Here is a 19,047-nt window from a genome sequence, read left to right on the forward strand (position 1 = left end):
GATTTACCCCTTTCTATTGGTCACCATGGATGAGATGGACGTGCCGCAGATGAAGAAGGAGGTGGAGAGTTTAAAGTATCAGCTGGCTTACAAGCGAGAGATGTCTTCCAAGTCTATACCAGAGTGAGTATGGCATGAGACCAAATGGTCCATCCTGGTGGTTTTTCAATCTTAAACCAGGTGGGAAGAAATTGTAGATGGGTGGCAGTCCCTGTATTGTGACCCAACTCATGAGTAACCACACAAACAGCCGGGTGGTTACTGAATAGTGCCAGGTGGTGCGCCCAACTAAAAGGGGCCGGGGAAAACACTGTAGAACCACTGGTCAACAAACGTTGTAACAAGAGTTCGATATAAGGACTAATAATCTGATTTCATCCCCAGATTACTAAAATGGATTGAAGAAGGAGTACCCAAAGACCCATTCCTGAACCCAGAGCTGATGAAGAATAACCCCTGGGTGGAGAGAGGAAAATGCAGCATCCTGTGAGGCTCCAATGGCCGCCCCTGCTCCCCACTCCCCCTACCCAATTCTCATCTACTCTGAATGTAACTAGATTCTGATATTAGAGTCCAGATAGGCAGCTGATGAGACCTATTTGATCACACTGCATTACTCCAGCAGAAATTATTCCTGCAGGAAGGGGGTAAGCTGCCACCCCAATAATAGTCTCCCCACCATAGCTTAGACTGTGGGGTGGCTGTGCTGTAAAGAACAGGTCCAATTGTATTATGTCATTTAGATTTATAGAATGGCCTAGGAGGAGTGGCAATGAATTTGTTGTAGATTACCTGGCAGATTTAGATTAGAAGTGTGGGACACAGCTGCTTGTCACAGTGGTATGACAGCAATAAATATATACAGTCTCGGGCCGTAGAAATCCGGGGATGCTTCAATGCCCTGGTGAAGCTGTCTGTACAGCGCCCCCTGACTGTACCTTCCAGGTTATGCACTATATATTGAACATACTATGCTTTTCAGGTTAATGTCACTGTAATTATGTACTCACGGGACTTGCAAGTCCCTCTTTATATATGTTTTATTTCTCCAAAGAGCTAGATGCAGAGAAATTGTAAAATGAATAAGATTCATATCGAATAATAAACTCTTGGTGCATTTTTCCTCCCCTGTCTGTGTCTATCTCATCCTCCTGTGTTGTGCTATAATTATTTAAGCTCTGTACCAAGGTTTCTGGAACTTTTTAACATGGTGGAACTCTTGAACTAACTTTCAGGTCTCCAGAGGACCCCTTCTATGATTACTATATCCACAGATCACAGTATATTAGTGTGGTGGTCAATGGGAAGAATTCTTCTTACATTGCTGGCTATTGGGAAGAATGTTAGTCTTATAGATGGCCAGAAAAGTCAACGGTGTTGGTTAAACTGATCTGCAAATGGCTTATTCCTGCTCAAGGAACCCCTAGCAACCTCTGGCTGAAAAACACTGCTCTGTACAGACACTAGATGTTTTTTGCTCAATCATTTGAGCTAATCGTTTTCACTTAGAGAAAGGGCTGTTGCATGATTGCACTGAGCTGATTAACTTTCAGAGGAAGAAATGGCTGTGGGAAGTCTGGGCTCATATCTTAAACTTTGAACGTATGTCAAATAATCGCCCAAGAGGAATTGTGCTGGTTTGTGTACAGCAGTCCCCTGACATTGTGCTGTTCAAGAGTACAGCTGGGTGCCACTCACCAGTTCTCCCCCTCCATAAAAAAGAACGTTACTGTATGTACAGCACCCAATCATTCTTCCGTCACCAGAACCAATGAGGAAAGATTGTTTCCACTAACAATTCTGAAGTCCACTGGACATCTGTATGGATAAAAATAATTGATAGCTGCAAACAGTTTATGGCTATGCAACTGTAGTAACTTCCTTATTGGGTAGCATATTTTGACATGACAGAACCAGGTCCGGTTATTCCACATACATCTGTACATACTCTTGAACCTTTAAAATTTTCTATATTTTTATATGAACGTGACCCAAAACAATATATACTTTTAGAACTTGGTTAAAGAAAACCTAGTTAAACAAATGAAACAAAAGTTATTGCATTTGTTCATGTATGTATTAAAAAATATTATGCAGTAAAGCAACCTACAACTAAGATTACAGAAGCCACCATTGCTGAACACATTCCAAAGAATGCCAACTGCCTGGGTGCAAACCTGATCTTTTGCTTTCCGTAGTTTGTGTGGCACACCTGAAACAAGCATGCAGGTAATGGTGTGGGAAGTTTTGTGGTAAATCACTGAATACCTGACATGCAATAATTCTGGGTCAGATATTGTGAAAGTATAAAAGGCCGAGGGTCAGAGCCAACCAGACAAAATGCACATTGCAAGACCAGGTGAGGAACCACAGCTTACATAAATGCTTAGTGAAACGTTTGCTTTAATGTTGCAAAAAGGCCCCCCCCCTATCAGTAAAACATTTCCTGTATTATGTATATAAAGACTTAAAGAACTTGGGTGATATATACCAATGCTGAAATCTGACCAGAATTTGAAGCTCTTTCTATAGAACATGACTGCCAAACACGTAAAAGGGTCATAGGAAGCCAATGTTCAATGCTCACGTGAATAGGCAGCCATGCTCCTTGCAGGGTTCACTGAAAGTCATGTCAGTGTGAAATGGATGCTATATGGTCAGATAGCATTTTTATGGAAGATCCTCTTGTTCAAGACCTAAATTTAGAAGCCACCCAACATGCCCCTCCTCTTAAATGAGTTAAAGTTTAACAAAAATGAGTGTTGATCCCAGCACTTACCATATCTGCAGCTTATTTTATTTTATCGGTCATTTATCAAGAAATGTGCTGATGAAAGTTGCCAATCTCCATCTTCATATTAGCAGGTGGCCACATTGCCTTGCAGAGTCCTAATTGTGCTCTTTGCTGTAGGCACCCTTTTGTACATATTATGGACTGGTACTAAAAGAAATCCTATAATAATGAAGCACATGTGTGGCACTGGTTGGAAATGTCTGTGCCACAGTTCTGTATTTTTAAAAATGTCTGAAAAAAAACATTTTGCTTTCTGCAGGAACTAAACTTCACATTTCCAATCCTACAAGGAAGAAATGATATGAAAAGAACTTATGGAAAATATTTATTATCTTCATACAAAAACTTGATAGTCAACAGAGCAGCTTATAACAGACAAGCAAAACTTTACCTTTCTATAGTGAGGGGAAAAAAGCCCTCACCTTTGCACTAGTTGTATAATCCAACATCCAGGAAAGCTCTCATATCCAGGATCAGCACGGACACAGACATGCCCAGAGAGAACACAAACTGATATGTTCAGAGTCCTTGAAATTCTGGGAAGTCTTATAAGTTACATTTTTTTCTAAAAATGTAAAAAAAAAAATCACATTAAGTCTTTAATGTACACATTCCTCCGCACTGCATTGGAAACGCCTTCATTAAATCGAAACCAAACATGGCTGTTCCCTACGGCTGTACCAATTTTCTTCTCTATGGGTTCCTCTTGGTTTGTACTCACTGGAAAATAAAAACAGATATGATGAGTTGTACAGGGCTGGTAGGAAGGACTTTTATAGATCACACTTGAGTCTTCCATGACACAGCAGCAAGAAAATGTCCAACCTTCAAATTCGGGGAGCAGACCCAAGCATGACAGCTGACCTCCTGAAATACTAATGATGCTTCCGCAGTGCCCTCTTAAGTCCAAAAGAACAAAGAGAAATGGGCTCATTTCTCAAGCTGCCATATTGTGTGTTTCCAAAGAACCATCAAAATGGACAGCATTTAACTTGAAAAGCAATGGATTGCAGTGCTCTACATAAATGGTACAAACCTGTCTACAAACACATTGCATTCTTGTTTCTTGCCAGCAGGTAGAGCTGTGGCCTTAATTTTATAGCTTTGCCACTTTCTCCTTGCGGTGCCCACTGTAACAAATCTGCTGAGCACAATAGCTCAAGATTAAATTTATACAAACATCAATGTTTCAAAATCTGTAACCCTCACCCCCATATGACTCAGTCCAAGTTTTCATTCTGTAAAGGGGATACAATCTGCTATGCTAGTTTGTTAAAAGAACAAAAACCCTGAACTTTAAATAAGCCAATCGCATTCCAGGTATATCAAAACAAAAAAGGTGTCTTGCACTTTGGAAAGCAGTCATAGTCCTATTAGAAAAGCCTGTTTCATGTCAGCATGTTGCAGAGAATGACCTTTGCTATGTAGGTAAGCAGTGATCTCTCTGCAGTGGTCCAAGATACCCTCGGGAACACAGCTAAAGCGTTTGGACAGGAAGCCATTGGGAGCTTTGTGAAAACATATGCAAATATCTACATTCCAATAATAACATTATAAACATAGATACTGACAAGTCTTAAGGATCCCTTCTAAGCTGCTGGATCATACGAATCTGTAGTAGCCCTTTCTGATAAGCACCAGTGTTGCGGAAGCAGCGGTTTCTAATAAGTCCCACAAGCTCCCTCCTGAGCCACAGCTTAAGTTCTCCAATAAGAAGGGAAAAAGGACATCTTTGATTACATAGCTAATAATCTGACCCGGAAGGTAGGGTGTCAGACCTCAGCAGAGAGACCACTGAGAAAGCAAGGGAACTTTTCAGCAGCATGCTGGCAGAGGCGTTTGTATGCTGCTTACCTAAGCAGAATGAACTGAGCTGGCCTATGCACACCTAGTCTCATATATCTGGAATGTATTTAGCTGATTTAAGATGATTAAAAAATAAAAGTGGAAATATGCGAAATCCATCATCGTTTGCTTTTCATACACTAGGCGATCTTCAACTTTTGCAGCTGGCCAGGGCATTGCATGTGAAGAGATAGAGTGCTGTGCAATTTACAGTTTCATCTACACATGAAGCAGCTAATTTGACTGCCAAATTAAACATATATAAATAAAATAATGAGCAGCGAGATGGGGCTGCTGGAGGAGAACTCATCTATAATTCAGAGCAGAGAATTATAGCCTGTAAAAGTGAAGAGCTTGTAGCTGAAGACTACGGCCCTTTCCTGCAGCAATCATCAGCGTATGCTGTCATCCTTTCCTTACAAATCTATACAGTGGTTCTCTATCTGCCTTCGCTGTCTACTAAAATAAGGAACGCACAGAGGGTGCAATGCAAATATAGCAATCTGAAATAGGTAATCACACAAAGGCCTCAGAGAGGGAGGCTTCTTCTGCTTTATTCTAATTTAGGTAGCCTAGCTACGACAAAAAAATGACAAAATATTACAGTACTAATAAAAGGGAAGCAGCCATATTGTTTACGTTTGAACGATGGACAAAATAGAATAAAGTGAGCACACCATGACAGATGAAAACTGCAAAAACTACAATTGTTTTTGAAGATGCAAGCTCTGCTCGTGGCATTGTCATCCTGGATTTAGCACCCAGTATGGCATCGACCTGGAAAGAGCATGGAGGATAGCGAAGACTATTTCAGACATTCTTATGACATGTTAAGCGCTGTTCCTTGTGCTCAGGCTTCATCATGGGGGGGATCCATGACACCCTTGGCTCAAAGGAAGCGTTACTAAACCTAGCTGTCATTCAGTGTGGAAGAAGGATCTAAAATCATCTAAAAGCAGAACATTGCAGAGGACAGGTGCACAATAAATGTGAGTATTGGAGCAAAAGTTACAACACAGGAGGACAATTGGGAGACAGTTATCCCAAGTGCCAGAAACTAGGTGCCAGGATCACCAAGTTTTTTTTTGCCTTCCTCTGGTTCAGCTATGTATATATGCAAAATGGAGGTTATCTTATACTCATTAAAGCAACATGGAAGAAAGTAGAGTAAGCAGGGTTTTTTTTGGCAAAAACATATAGAATTCATGAAATAATATTCATGAAATATATTGCATTTCTTGCATTCACATTGTTAAGGAAAATAGTCATTGGATCCCTTTCAAGGTAAGGGACCATTTGCCACGGATAAAGCTGTTAAGTACACATATGCTATACAAAGTTTTCCTGTTCTTGTCCTATAACTCAGTTTATGGGTGGCCAGAGGTAAGTAAAAGGTGCAAAAGGAGATGATGTGGTCTGATTTCTCAACGCGTTTCAACATTTAGGCTTCCTTAGGGGAGGTTTAAACACATAAAATTGGATATTCGTCTGTATATTTAAGATTACTGGTTAAAGAGGCTGGGAAGACATTTTAAGTGGATAAACCTGAGGCATTGGAGAAAAAGTCTAATGTAACTAGGATAGTTTAAAAGCAAGGATTCGGCTAGCAGATAGCATGCTGATTCAGCTAGGTGTAAAATAAAGTGTCAGACATCCAGACAACCAGAAATATTAGTAACGTATCCTTGGAAAACTCTGTATAGCATAGATATATTTATCCACTTTCTCAGTGGTAAATGGTCCCTTACTATTCAAGGGATCCAGTGACTATTTTCTTTGTTTAACACATGAATGCAAGAAATGTAATGTATTTCATGATTATTATTACACAGTATTTTTATAGTGCTGACATATTACGCAGCGTTGTCCATAGTCATGTCACAAGCTGTCCCTCAAATGGGCTCACAATCTAATGTCCCTACCATAGTCATATGTCATTAATGCAGTCCAAGGTGCTAGGAGCTGCCATTTAACCTAACTGCATGTTTCTTGTATGTGGGAGGAAACAGGAGTACCCAGAGGAAACCCATGCAATCACGGGGAGAACCTGCAAACTCCATGCAGATAGTGTGCTGGCTGGGATTCAAACCTGGGACCAAGAACTGCAAAGGCCAGAGTACTAATCTCTGAGCCACTGTGCTGCCCATCATCTAATTGAATGATTTTTAAATAATTCAATATAAGTTTGTTTATGCCAAAAAAAACCCTGCTTTACTAATTTACTTTTTTTTTATGGCACTTTAATTTTATTAAGGGTGGCACCTAATATCGTTACACAGTATAATTTGATGGAAAGGAATGGAGCCCAACCCTTAACAATTTCCATTATATACACAATGTTTGTGACTGGGTTTAGATCAACTTTGGTTTTGTAGTTTGTATTTAGAGAACAGAAGAGTTCTGTCACCTTCAGATTTATCTCTGCCCTAGAAGATGACATGGCTGCTATGGAAAAATTGAGTTTTTCCCCAGCAAAAAAAAAAAAAAAAGCCCTAAGCTCCATATCCCTAGGAGACAGGGACAGATGGCTGCAGTGGCTACACAATGTTATCTCATTTAAGTGACAATTCTGGTGTCACCAGGGACCACTTCCATTGACTGCATTGATTTTCCATGCCCCGGCACAAAGATTGTCATCCATCAGGAAGGGATTTATCAATACCTGAGCTCGCTCTGTGTGACTCAGGGAACAAAAAAAGGGCCTTGTACTTGCCTGTTACAGTGGAAACCACCTTCTTTACAATTTGCCGGCCAAAGAAATCCTTTTCAGGCTGTAGAAATAAGAAAAAGAAAATTATAACTGTTGGTTTCATGTCTTGAGCTCTAGAATTTACAATAATCAGTGATCTCCTGTTACAGTTAAACCTCATAATCACCCTCTTACAAATTTTATGGATTATGGATATCTAGGTCTGGTAGATTTTTACTCAATTTCTAATGGGTCACCAAGGTGGGGAATAGAAAATCTCAAACCTCCAGGTCACCATAGGAAACAGAAGTTATATGGGGACAGGGGGGAGGAGGAAACAAAATGATCAATGGAGGACATGCTATCTGACCAAGAGTATTCAATAGCGGTGGGGCTTTGGGTAAATTTTAACACAGGAGAGGAAAATATAAAAGCTTGTTCTTATACAGGAGGCTGCTGCTTGAAGGCCCTGTAAAATGCAAACTAAAAATAAGACTTTGGGCATCAAGGGTGATTGCCCTAAAAGAGGCCGGATGCAGAACTGAGAATCAATTGGGAAGAAGCCACAGCCCCCTCCATAATACTGAACATTCCATTATAATCCCACTTCAGAAAATTACCACCAAAACTAAGATACAGTCATAAGGTTGTCTAGATAACTAAAACCACTGACTACTCCAGGGGGTGGTAATTCAAGGTTGCACAAACAAGCTGGTATAAAGTATTTTGTTACTATTAGTGTGTGTATATATATCACATACATATAATTATAAAATCACACACACGTATGCACATATTTAATATCCACAAGGCAGCTGCCTACCTTCTCCTCAAATGCTGTCTTCTTCATGATATTCTCCAAACGCTGCTCATGGTTCAGTGTGCCTGGTTTGGCGGCAGGTTTGACGGAAGTCTTCTTAGCATCCTTTTCTTCATTTTTGTTGGCAGTGTCCTGGCAAGAAGATCAGATATTAAATTTACTAAGGCCACAAAAATCTTGATCTTTATTAGATATGCACAATAACTTAAAGGTAAGAACCACAACACTGTGCTGGTACCCTGGGATATGAACTACATTGAATTTATTTTTTCTCCCTGTGTCTTTAGGGGTTTTTGCCTCCACAAATCAAAAAACAAAACATACTGGCTGGCATCCATAAATAACTAAATTATGTGTGGATGTTTTTGAGCGCGAAAGGGGTATTAGAGAGTAACGCTCTTTCGGGGGAAGCGAAAGTTTGAACAGATCTGTGTAGGATATGCACAATAAGCCAGTGCTTTATAGATAAGGAGGTAATTATATTATAGGTGGATTTTCAAGCAGGGCAGTCAGTATTTGCACGAAGTTCCACTTTCTTCCCAAAGTCCAGAAGAGCGAATTAGGTTTTGGCATAGTGGGCTGAAAGTATTTATTCCTCATTTAGGGATAGTGAAGAAGCCATTTGAAGCACCCCCCTGGGACAACTGTGCACCTGAAACAGCATAGATACAGCCAACCATAAAACTATTTATCCAAACAGCAGTTCTTTGCATGTTGGCCATCAATAGTGCACAGTGTATGGAAACCATGTTGTTATCTTTGGAGCAGGAATGAAGAAAAAGCAAGGTGCTCATTTTTCTTTTTGAATCTGCAGTCACCTGAATCATGTAACAAAAACCTTGGTGTATGGAAAAAAAAAAAAAAAAAAAGAAAGTGTGCACTAAGGTGCTTTTACAGTCCTCTTCTAAAGAGGAAGGGACATTTTCCCCTCATCCTCCATTTGCCTGCTGGAGAGTAGTAGAGAGTAATGCTCCTGACAGGGCAACTGGGTTGCTTGAACCGCCTGGCCAAAACCAGGTGGGTCCTGTTGCTTGTAGGTCAGCCGTAACTAACCAATCAAATACTAAGTTGGTAGCGTCACCGAAGGAAGATTCCCACTAATGGAGACCAGCTGACCATAAGTTCTCCAGGAACGTCAGGTCTGGGCCCATCAGGTTACCAGCACCTTTCATTCAATTGACACACAAAAAGCACAATGGTGACTGTGACAAAACCCAAAAATAATAAATATTGGCTAGAGAAAAGAAAAAAAAAGCCCATTTAGGACCAGCCACAGGTAACCCTGAAAAGAGGCATATTGCTGAAAAGCAAAAGTAAAACGTGCCTGGTGCACAGAAAAACACACTGTGGTGACCAAGTTCATTGTGATTTTTGGGTGCCTCCAGGACCACACCCCTAAGGGGACAAATCGCTACTAATTCAGTGCTTCTGAAGACCTCTGACCAGATGGTTGGGTTCTCCATCCTCACAAGTGTGGAATTTGTTCCACCTGGGAGCTACCTTTTAAGGGCTGGTCCCTGGCCTCCACTGGCCCGTCTTCCAGAGGAGTTAAGCCTAGGCCTGCCCCTTACCGGGCATCGCTATCTGTTCCCGCATCCTGCTAGGTGGTACTGATCCACTACCATCCCTCCATTAAGGACACGACCGTCCCTCCCCCTCCTAACCACTGATAAGAACATATACTACACATGATCTTAGCCAACAGGCCAAAAAGCACCTTTTCTTGAATCGTATGTACAAGGCCCTGTTATAGAATAAAAATGTACCTAATCAGTACAGTACAAAAAGATCACAGCGCTAGAAACTCCAGCACAAGTAATGTAGGAAGTATAAACTACTATGCAAATTTCAACCCATACAAAGCCAACATCCCCCCAGGGTATGTAAATGGGAATATGCAAATGATTTCTTACAGATCTGTTTTAATGATGGATTTTAGTGGGTGAAGCAGTGAGCAGTCACGAGCATTTCTACAAACATAATTAGGCCTAGCTTTACATTATTCCTTTTTTTTTCTTTTAAAGAAAACACTTTATTGTGAAACTCCAGACCGTACTTGACTTTTCTTTGGTGCTGGGCCTGCAAAAAGCAGATCAACTCATCTTCAGAACTGACACCCAGCCCATTTCACGTCCCATTTGGTTTACCTATAAAAGGCATCTACCAACCTCCTCCTTCCCTCTGGATTGTGCTCATTAGAAAGGGAAAAAAGTGTACATACCTTCTGGTTTGCCGTTACATTGTGCAGATTCCATTTATCACAGACACTGTTCTCTCCATTGTTCACTTGTGAACCTAGGCTACTCGGACGACTTTCACCCAATGGGCAAAAACCTTGGGCTCACCGTAGAAAAATGAGAAGAACAGAGCCCATATCGCCTTGTAAGCATTGTTCCCTTCTGAATAAGGACTACTCATCACCAATGGGCATCAGACGACAATCAGAAGGCTATTTATTTTAAAATCTAGGAATTCCACAATTGGGGTGAGGGGTGGGATAGTATACCTGCCAGGGAACTAAGCCAAGTCACAAGAGGTTTTATTTTTTATATAGATAGATAGAAATATTATATATATATATATATATATATATATATATATATATATATATATATATATATATATATTATAAAGATAAAATGGTGCATCAAGATTCTTTACAAGTCTAATATTTTAGTGTTTAGTGGCAAATGTTTTTTTACTAAAATACTCTCCAGCCCCTTTTAGCTGGGTGCACCACCCAGCACTTTTCAGTAACCACTCAGCTGTTTTTGCGTGGTTACAATACAGGGGCTGCCACCCACCTACAGCTTCCCACCCAGCTTACAAAATTTTTAGGAAGAACACTGACACCTGATATTTTCTTACACCTTTCAAGCACCCTATTTGTTAGATCTGCCTTCCCATCCGCTATGAGAAGATGCCATTCTCTCAGTTACATTTTATTTCTAATATAAGTGAATATAACCCGAAAAGGATATATGTTATATTATATAATAGTCTGACTATACCATATGTAGTTTATATATTAGAAATACATGGGCAGCACGGTGGCTCAGTGGTTATCAATATGGTCTTTGCGGCTCTGGGTCCCAGGTTTAAATCTCGGCCAGGTCTCTGTCTGCGTGGAGTTTGCAGGTTCTCCCTGTATTTGTGTGGGTTTCCTCCCACATTCAAAAAACATGTTGTTAGGTTAAGTGGCTACCCCTTACCTTGACCTTTGCCTGTATTAATGACATATAACTGAGGGAGAGACATTAGATTGTGAGCTCCTTTAAGGGATGGCTAGTGACATGACTATGGACTTTGTAAAGCGCTGCTAATAAGATATAATAAATACCAGATGTCTAGGGTGGAGGCAAAAAGTCTTAGTTTATACCTAACCTATCCTTATATCAAAATGGCACAATAAAAGTGGGATGTTCAATATATGAGGCTTTAAAGCAGTCTGAAATAACATTTGAGTCTTAAGGAACTCTTGCTTTAATAACTCCAAAGTTTACAGCACATTCACCTAGTAGTCAAAAGTAAGAATGCCTCTTACATTGCTGTCCAATGGGAAGACCGTAAGCTATACAGATAGACAAAAAGATCATTTGTGTTATATACAGATTCACAAATTACCCATAGAAAGTTCTGGATGAACCTTACGGTTCCAGAGAACCCTAGTTGAGAGACACTGCTTTAAAAGAAAGGAATTACAGCTATCATGCCATCCCCTCCCTGACCTAATGTAACTTACCTTCCACCTTTATTATTATTATTATTATTAAACAGGATTTATATAGCGCCAACATATTACGCAGCGCTGTACATTAAATAGGCATTGCAAATGACAGACTAATACAGACAGTGATACAGGAGGAGAGGACCCTGCCCCGAAGAGCTTACAATCTAGTAGGTGGGGGAACTTCACACACAATAGGAGGGAGATATGTAGTGGTGGGAAGTAATGAGGGTTTAGCAGACAGAAGAAGATGGGTAGGCAAGTTTGAAAAAATGAGTTTTGAGCGCTCTTTTAAATGAGCAGAAAGTAGGAGCAAGCCGAATAGAACGAGGAAGACCATTCCAGAGAGTTGGAGCAGCTCTAGAAAAGTCTTGTGTCCGTGCGTGTGATGAGGTTATGAGTGAGGAAGTCATTAGTAGGTCATTGGAGGAGCGGAGGGAGCGGCAGGGGGAGTATTTTTTAACCATGTCAGAGATGTAAGTGGGACAATAACTGTGTAGGGATTTGAAGGCAAAGCACAGGAGCTTAAATTTGATTCTGAGGTGAAAACATTTTTGCGACTACAGATTCTGGCAGCTGCAGATCTCATTGCTTGCATATAGCAGCACATGCACAGTAAAGCCCCATAGATCTTATATAAAGTGGGTGGATGGGTCATCTCCATAGAAGTCTAGGGGGCTTTGTTTTGCAGCGAATGCTGGAAGTAGGGATCTCTGCATGTGTAAATCTTTCGAGGGAGTGGGGGTTACTTCAGGTCAGGGGAGAAAGGGGATAACAGCAGGTTGGGCCCTATACAGATGGCAGACATTAAATGACTGTCGCTGGAAATTTTGTGATCCTTTCCAGTGACAAGTGAATGAACGAGCGCTGTACACATAATTCGGTTTTATGGAAGGGACGAGCACAGGAAGGCATAGGGGTAATTCCAGATCGTCTTCTATTAAATCAGCCATAGCGGACAGGAGAACAACGATGGGGGACAAGTGTATTTGGCAGACTTCTTCAGGGATGGGCACATCCAGATGACAATTATCTGAAGTGATATAGCTTTACTTTGAAAGAACAGTTATCTTTCAGGGCAGCGGTCGCCAACCAGTGGTCTGTGGAGATAATTTTGGTAGTCCACAGAAAAAATTGGACATTAATTTGCAATTTTTATGTTTTATTAATAAAAAAATATTCCAATAAACTCTTATACTCTGAATGAAAATTTTCACCTTTGTTTTGCACTAAATTCACGAACTGTACTAGAGACGGAAAAACAAGGGAGGCGCAGCGTGACGTCAGTGTAGTGTTAAGTTGTATGAGGCAACTGTTGCCGAGCTGTACGCTTCAGTATTGTTTCCATTATTACAGCAGTCACCCCGCTCTGCCAATACCGATTCTCATCCCATTGTTTTATTTTTTGTTTTTTTCTCAGATGCTCTTTTAGGTAAGTATGACCTTAACTGTGTATTTCCTTTACCTGTTATATTTAATGGCTTTAAAAGTTTGACTTTGATAACTATCATTTCTGGTTTGGTCTTAGATTCAAATGAAATACACTCATAATGAGTGAGAAAAACAAATATTTTACATTTCTTTAGTAATACCAAAAATAATACTTAACCATGAGCTGATAAATGAATCAGAGCCTCCACAGTCCTTGTCAGCACCATTAGCAAGATCATTATTTTACAAATGTATTTATCTTTGTAAAACAAATTCATTCATGGTCCACCGGATTTAAAATTTTGAATTTAGTGGTCCGTGAGGTCTGAAAGGTTGGCGACAGCTGGTTTAGGGTATGAGCCCATGTATAGCAAGCTGCCAATGCAGTGAACCACAGCCTATAGTAACACAGGTGCAATAAAGCAACCTGAAGTCTAAAGTGGCTGAAAAGTGATTTTGTTGATCTGACGCCCAAAAAAATTGCCATTCTTAGCAATCTCAATTTTTTAATAATATGTAATTAATACTGATAAGCAGGTAATTTCTATATTTGTCTTTAATACATCATCACGTTTCATCATTCCCATCAGCTGCCTGTTGCTGTAGAATGCAGACATTCCAGTGAGATCAGATCCTAATGGCTGTTTGCGTCTTTCCAGCCTGGTCTCTGGGATACCGTGTAAACAGACAGGCTTCTGGGATCAACACGTTACTTAACTGTGGCCCTGCAGGGAGCCCGGTCATGCACCGGGTGACTCCTGACAATAGTTACTGCTCAATGGTGACTACAGGTAAAATGGATGTAATTCCCCTTCTGCATCTAACATCCCATGAGGATTTATTTTTACATTTACCAACGTCACTACTGCTTTTGTAGTCTGTAAAATTAAAAAAAAATAAAATAAATGAAAAGCCCATTTGTAACTATAGGCAGGAAAGAATTATTTTCACTCTTGTCCACCAATGTAAAATACAGAGTACGACTCAAAAATCAGCACACCTCCATAAAAAAAAAAAAAAATATTCATTTAAGAGCTGGGCGAGTTGAACACAAAGATTGAAAACAAGCCACTGCCTACACTAAATCAAAGCGCACAAATGTGGAACATGGCATATGGTAATACATTCATATATTTAACTTTTAGCAATAGAATTCAGATATCTGCTAGGTGAGGATGGAATTTTAAGGAAAGAAAACTTTTTGAAGGGTAGTTTAAGGTACTTTTGGTATAGTGCAACTAGCTGCTTGTTTTATACAAAGTAATGAATTATATAAAATAAGCAGACAGATTTATATCATCCACCACAGTGTCCATGTGCCATCAAACAGTCATTTTGATTTCAGTTTGTTGCTTCTCCATTCACTTTCCAGGCAAAGGTAAGACCTGTAAGCCATACTACGGCAGAAAAACATTAGTCTCCAGTCCTGGCAGCCAGGGCTCTGCTGTCTAAATCTCAGGACAGAAATTCTTTAGCAGGTAAAGCAGCTTTAAGTGGCTACAGAGACCCAGATGGAGCCACCTCCAAAATACATCAGTGCTCCAACAGGGATAGCAGCTGGAAGCTTTAGACTTGAGTCAATATTTAACTTTGGCTCTGATTTAATTAAACAGAAATGACAAGATAAATAATGCATGGCAAACATATTACAGGTGAAAAGTGCTATAAAAGGTGTCTTTGGGTTTGCACATCCTATCCAGCAGCAGCAGCTGCTATGACCTGTATTCATGCTCTTGATTTGGAGTCAGAGGTCGCAAAGAGGCCATGTTGTGATTAAATGGCACAGGAGAGCCATCTATAGGGAGGGCTGCCATCTGTTTCCACAAGCATACAGTTCATGTGTTAGCAGATAAGCAGCAGTGAGATGGAGCTGCATAATCTGCTCTCTGGGAGAAGTCACTCCTGAGATTTTGTAAGCAGCAACACATTAATAACACCGCTCTGATTCCTTTCCCTGTGTTGGAAGGTGAAAGGTATAACAGGGCTTTGTGGTCAGACGGCCATGGAAGGTAGATCCCTCACCAATGCCGATACAATACCACCAGTAAGTGTCCAACTTGGCATATAAAAATGAAGCACAACTCAATATGGTTAAAAAAAATAAAAAAACATCCGGGGATTTTACAATGGACAGCAGTGTTGATGGTTGCTCTCTTAGAAATCTGCAGACAGCAGATTTGTAACAGGAATTCAATGCAAGCTATTTAAACACAACCTTGAAAGAGACCCTTTCTCCAACTTGGTGCACAGAAAAAGTTAAATTATATGTTTTAAATGCTTACTTGGAAACTTTTTCCTTTAAATTGACAATACTTTTTTTTATTGATTTTCAATGTGCCTTTGAACTTACTAAAATATGTACCTGCAGCATTAGAGTCAATTTTCTAAAACAGTCCCATGCATGATTAAACACACAGATGACATGGAAATAGAATAGAATACACATTTCTTTTCCATCCAGTACTGAGAATTATATGGTTCTACAGTTAGGTCCATAAATATTTGGACAGAGACAACTTTTTTTTCTAATTTTAGTTCTGTACATCACTACAATGCTTTTTAAATGAAAAAACTCAGATGCACTTGAACTGCAGACTTTCAGCTTTATAATTCAGTGGGTTGAACAAAAAGATTGTATAAAAATGTGAGGATCTAAAGCTTTTTTTTTTTTTTTTGACAATCACTTCACAATCACTTCATTTCAGGGGCTCAAAAGTAATTGGACAGTTGACGCAAATGTTATTTAATGGGCTGGTGTGGGCAATTCATTTGTCAAGCAGATAAAAGGCCTGGAGTTGATTTGAAGGGTGGGGGGTGCTTGTATGTGGAAGATTTTGCTGTGAACAGACAACATGCGGTCAAAAGAGCTCTCCATGAAGGTGAAACAAGCCATCCTTAAGCTGCAAAAACAGAAAAAAAAATTTCTACATATTAGGAGTGGCAAAATCTACAGTTTGGTACATCATGAGAAAGAATCAAAGCACTGGTGAACTCAGCAACGCCAAAAGACCTGGACGTCCAAGTCTACCATAAAGAGAAGACTGCATGAAAGTAAATACAGTGGGTGCACTGCAAGGTGCAAGACACTCATAAACCTCAGGAATAGAAAGGTTAGATTGGACTTTGCTCAAAAACATCTAAAAAAGCCAGCACAGTTCTGGAAAAACATTCTTTGGACAGATGAAACCAAGATCAACCTTTACCAAAATGATGGCAAGAAAAAAGTAAAAGGAAGGCGTGGAAAAGCTCATGATCCAAAGCATAGCACATGATCTGTAAAACATGGCGGAGGCAGTGTGATAGCCTCGGACATTGGACAGAAAGGCCCACAAACAAACAGCAACTGAAAGCCGATGCAGTAAAGGCCTGGCAGAGCATTCAAAAGGAGGAAACCCAGCATCTGGTGATGTCCATGAGTTCAAGACTACAGGCTGTCATTGCCAGCAAAGGGTTTTCAACCAGGGATTAGAAATGAACAGTTTATTTGCAGCTTTTTAATTTGTCCAATTACTTTTGAGCCCCTGAAATGAAGCGATTGTGTTAAAAAAAGGATTTAGTTCCTCACATTTATTGCAATCTTTTTTGTTCAACTCACTGAATTAAAGTTGAAAGTCTGCAGTTCAACTGCATCTGAGTTGTTTCATTTAAAATAATTGTGGCAATGTACAGAACAAAAATTAGAAAAAAGTTTTCTGTCCAAATATTTATGGACCTAACTGTATTAAGGACAAACATATGGAACAAAGGTGAGTGGGAGTGACATGATACACACGGGTCCAGCTTGTAGACATATTGTCCTTCCATGGTGCGCTCCTGGTGGTATGTCAGATTATATGCCAGCATTGTATTAATCAATTCTGCCAACTGCTGCTTCTCTTTCATGCTGTACAGCTGTGTGTTCACCTACAGAAGCAAAGGACATCACAACATTATTATTTCTTTCTTTATAGACCTTTATAGAGTTTGTAAAGTAACAGCCATGTAAAAAAAATATATATTTTTCACAGATTTTAGCAATCAACCATTTAATGTAATAAAGAAGAAATATGTAGTTTCCAAGTCTGTTCACCTGTCTATGAATTTTTCTTTTTCTCTGATGGATGTTAAATTCGTTTTACATAATTTATATAGCGCCAACGTATTACACAGCGCTGTACAAAGTCCATAGTCATGTCACTAGCTGTCCCTCAAAGGAGCTCACAATCTAATTTCCCACCATAGTCACATGTCTTCCATACAGTCTAAGGTCAATTTTGAAGGGAAACCAATTAACCTAACTGCATGTTTTTGGAATGTCGGAGGAAATCAGAGTACACAGAGGAAACCGACACAAACACGGGGAGAACCTGCAAACTCCATGCAGATAGTGTCCTGGATGAAATTCGAACCTGGGACCCAGCGCTGCAAATGCCAGAGTGCTAACCAGTGAGCCACTGTATAAAAACATATATAGTAGGAAGCAGCCTACCATTATAAAATGCAATTGCCTGTAAAACTCCTAATTATATTACAGAATAATGTAGAATTGATTGAAAAAATGGAGCTCCTATAAAATTGAGGAAACCTTGATCATATTGAAAGCCGTTTAAATACCGGAACCTGTCAATAAGTCCAATGGATCCGATTGCAACATGTATGGTCAGCACGGCTTCCTCATATGCTGCAACAGGTGAGTGGAGCTAGGAACTCTATTATAGAGATCTTGCCACTTCCAAAAAATGTTGGATCAGACAGAAAGGTAGAGGCAAAGTCCATTCTGCAGTATTTCCTACTATCAGGAAATTGTCAAAAAAGCTGAGCTGCACATGCGCAGATTTGGCTTTGGTAGCTAGAAGACCCAGAAATTCCGGTTTCTCCTGCGTGTGCTGGGAATGAATCAATGCACGGGTGCGGGAGTAACATCATCCTGGCCAATCAACATGGCCAAAAATCTATCCAGGAAGAGAAGGAAGAAGTCGGTGGTGCTCGTCAATGGAAAGGTGAGTATAGCAGGTTTAGTTTTGCTTTACAGGCGGTGGTGGAGCGTGACAACTTTGACCACAAATGTAAGCATCACATTTAGGTGGACTGACCCTTTAAAGATTGCGGTGCAAAAAAGTGCAGAAGTACAGCTACGAATGATGGACAGACAAATGTAAGGGCTAAACACACCACTGGAAAGGCGTAGGGGGAAGGTATAGATTTCCTGTTTACAAACACTTAGCGACCATCAATTATTCATGAAGGAAAGTGAGCAGACACAGGCAGCTCTTCCAAACATCGATCTAGGAGGAGCTGGTAACATTTTTCTTGAAGGAAACATATTGATCTTGGCATTGTATGTGTGTAGGCAGGTAAAGGGCATATATTAGAAGTGTCAGACCTCTGCTATCACAGCCAACGTTAATGACGGGCTCCTGAAATGTATCCTATTACCGCTTGGCTCTCACTGGCAGCCGACACCTCTGGGATGAATTACAAGATTGCAGCAGAACTACAGACACATTGGACACATGAATACATCTATGCTTCCAGCAGCGCTCAGATCAGAAGACTCTCCTGTGTTCTATAAACGGAAGGCCAAATATTTAAAGAGAACCTGTCAGGACAACTGTTGCCTATTACAGCTAAGGCTTCAATCCCAGGTCGATGGCAGTCACCTCCTAAATTCCTAAATATTGATGCTTGTGGCATTGCTGCACAGTTGTTCTAACCCACAACTAGCATTGCTCCTGGGGCAGGGGTGTCAAACTTAAATTTGT

At 40.2% G+C, this 19,047-nt stretch overlaps 2 protein-coding genes across 2 annotated transcripts in view; one reads left to right on the forward strand and one right to left on the reverse strand.

Annotated features, from left to right (window-relative positions):
* Window positions 1-1,129, forward strand: part of GNG13 (G protein subunit gamma 13) — a gene marked incomplete in the record, with an annotated part of 14,037 nt that extends 12,908 nt beyond the window's left edge. Inside the window, 2 exon segments of the mRNA XM_072417483.1 lie at window positions 1-123; window positions 385-1,129. Coding sequence (XP_072273584.1) covers window positions 26-123; window positions 385-490 — 204 coding nt within the window.
* A 1,977-nt stretch (window positions 1,130-3,106) lies between these two features.
* The window catches only part of CHTF18 (chromosome transmission fidelity factor 18), a gene marked incomplete at its 5' end in the record, with an annotated part of 33,396 nt that continues 17,455 nt past the window's right edge, over window positions 3,107-19,047 (reverse strand). The window contains 4 exon segments of the mRNA XM_072416993.1: window positions 3,107-3,514; window positions 7,353-7,410; window positions 8,152-8,292; window positions 16,970-17,209. Coding sequence (XP_072273094.1) covers window positions 3,381-3,514; window positions 7,353-7,410; window positions 8,152-8,292; window positions 16,970-17,209 — 573 coding nt within the window.

The sequence above is a fragment of the Pyxicephalus adspersus genome, chromosome 7 (assembly GCF_032062135.1).
Source record: "Pyxicephalus adspersus chromosome 7, UCB_Pads_2.0, whole genome shotgun sequence".
Lineage (NCBI taxonomy): Eukaryota > Metazoa > Chordata > Amphibia > Anura > Pyxicephalidae > Pyxicephalus > Pyxicephalus adspersus.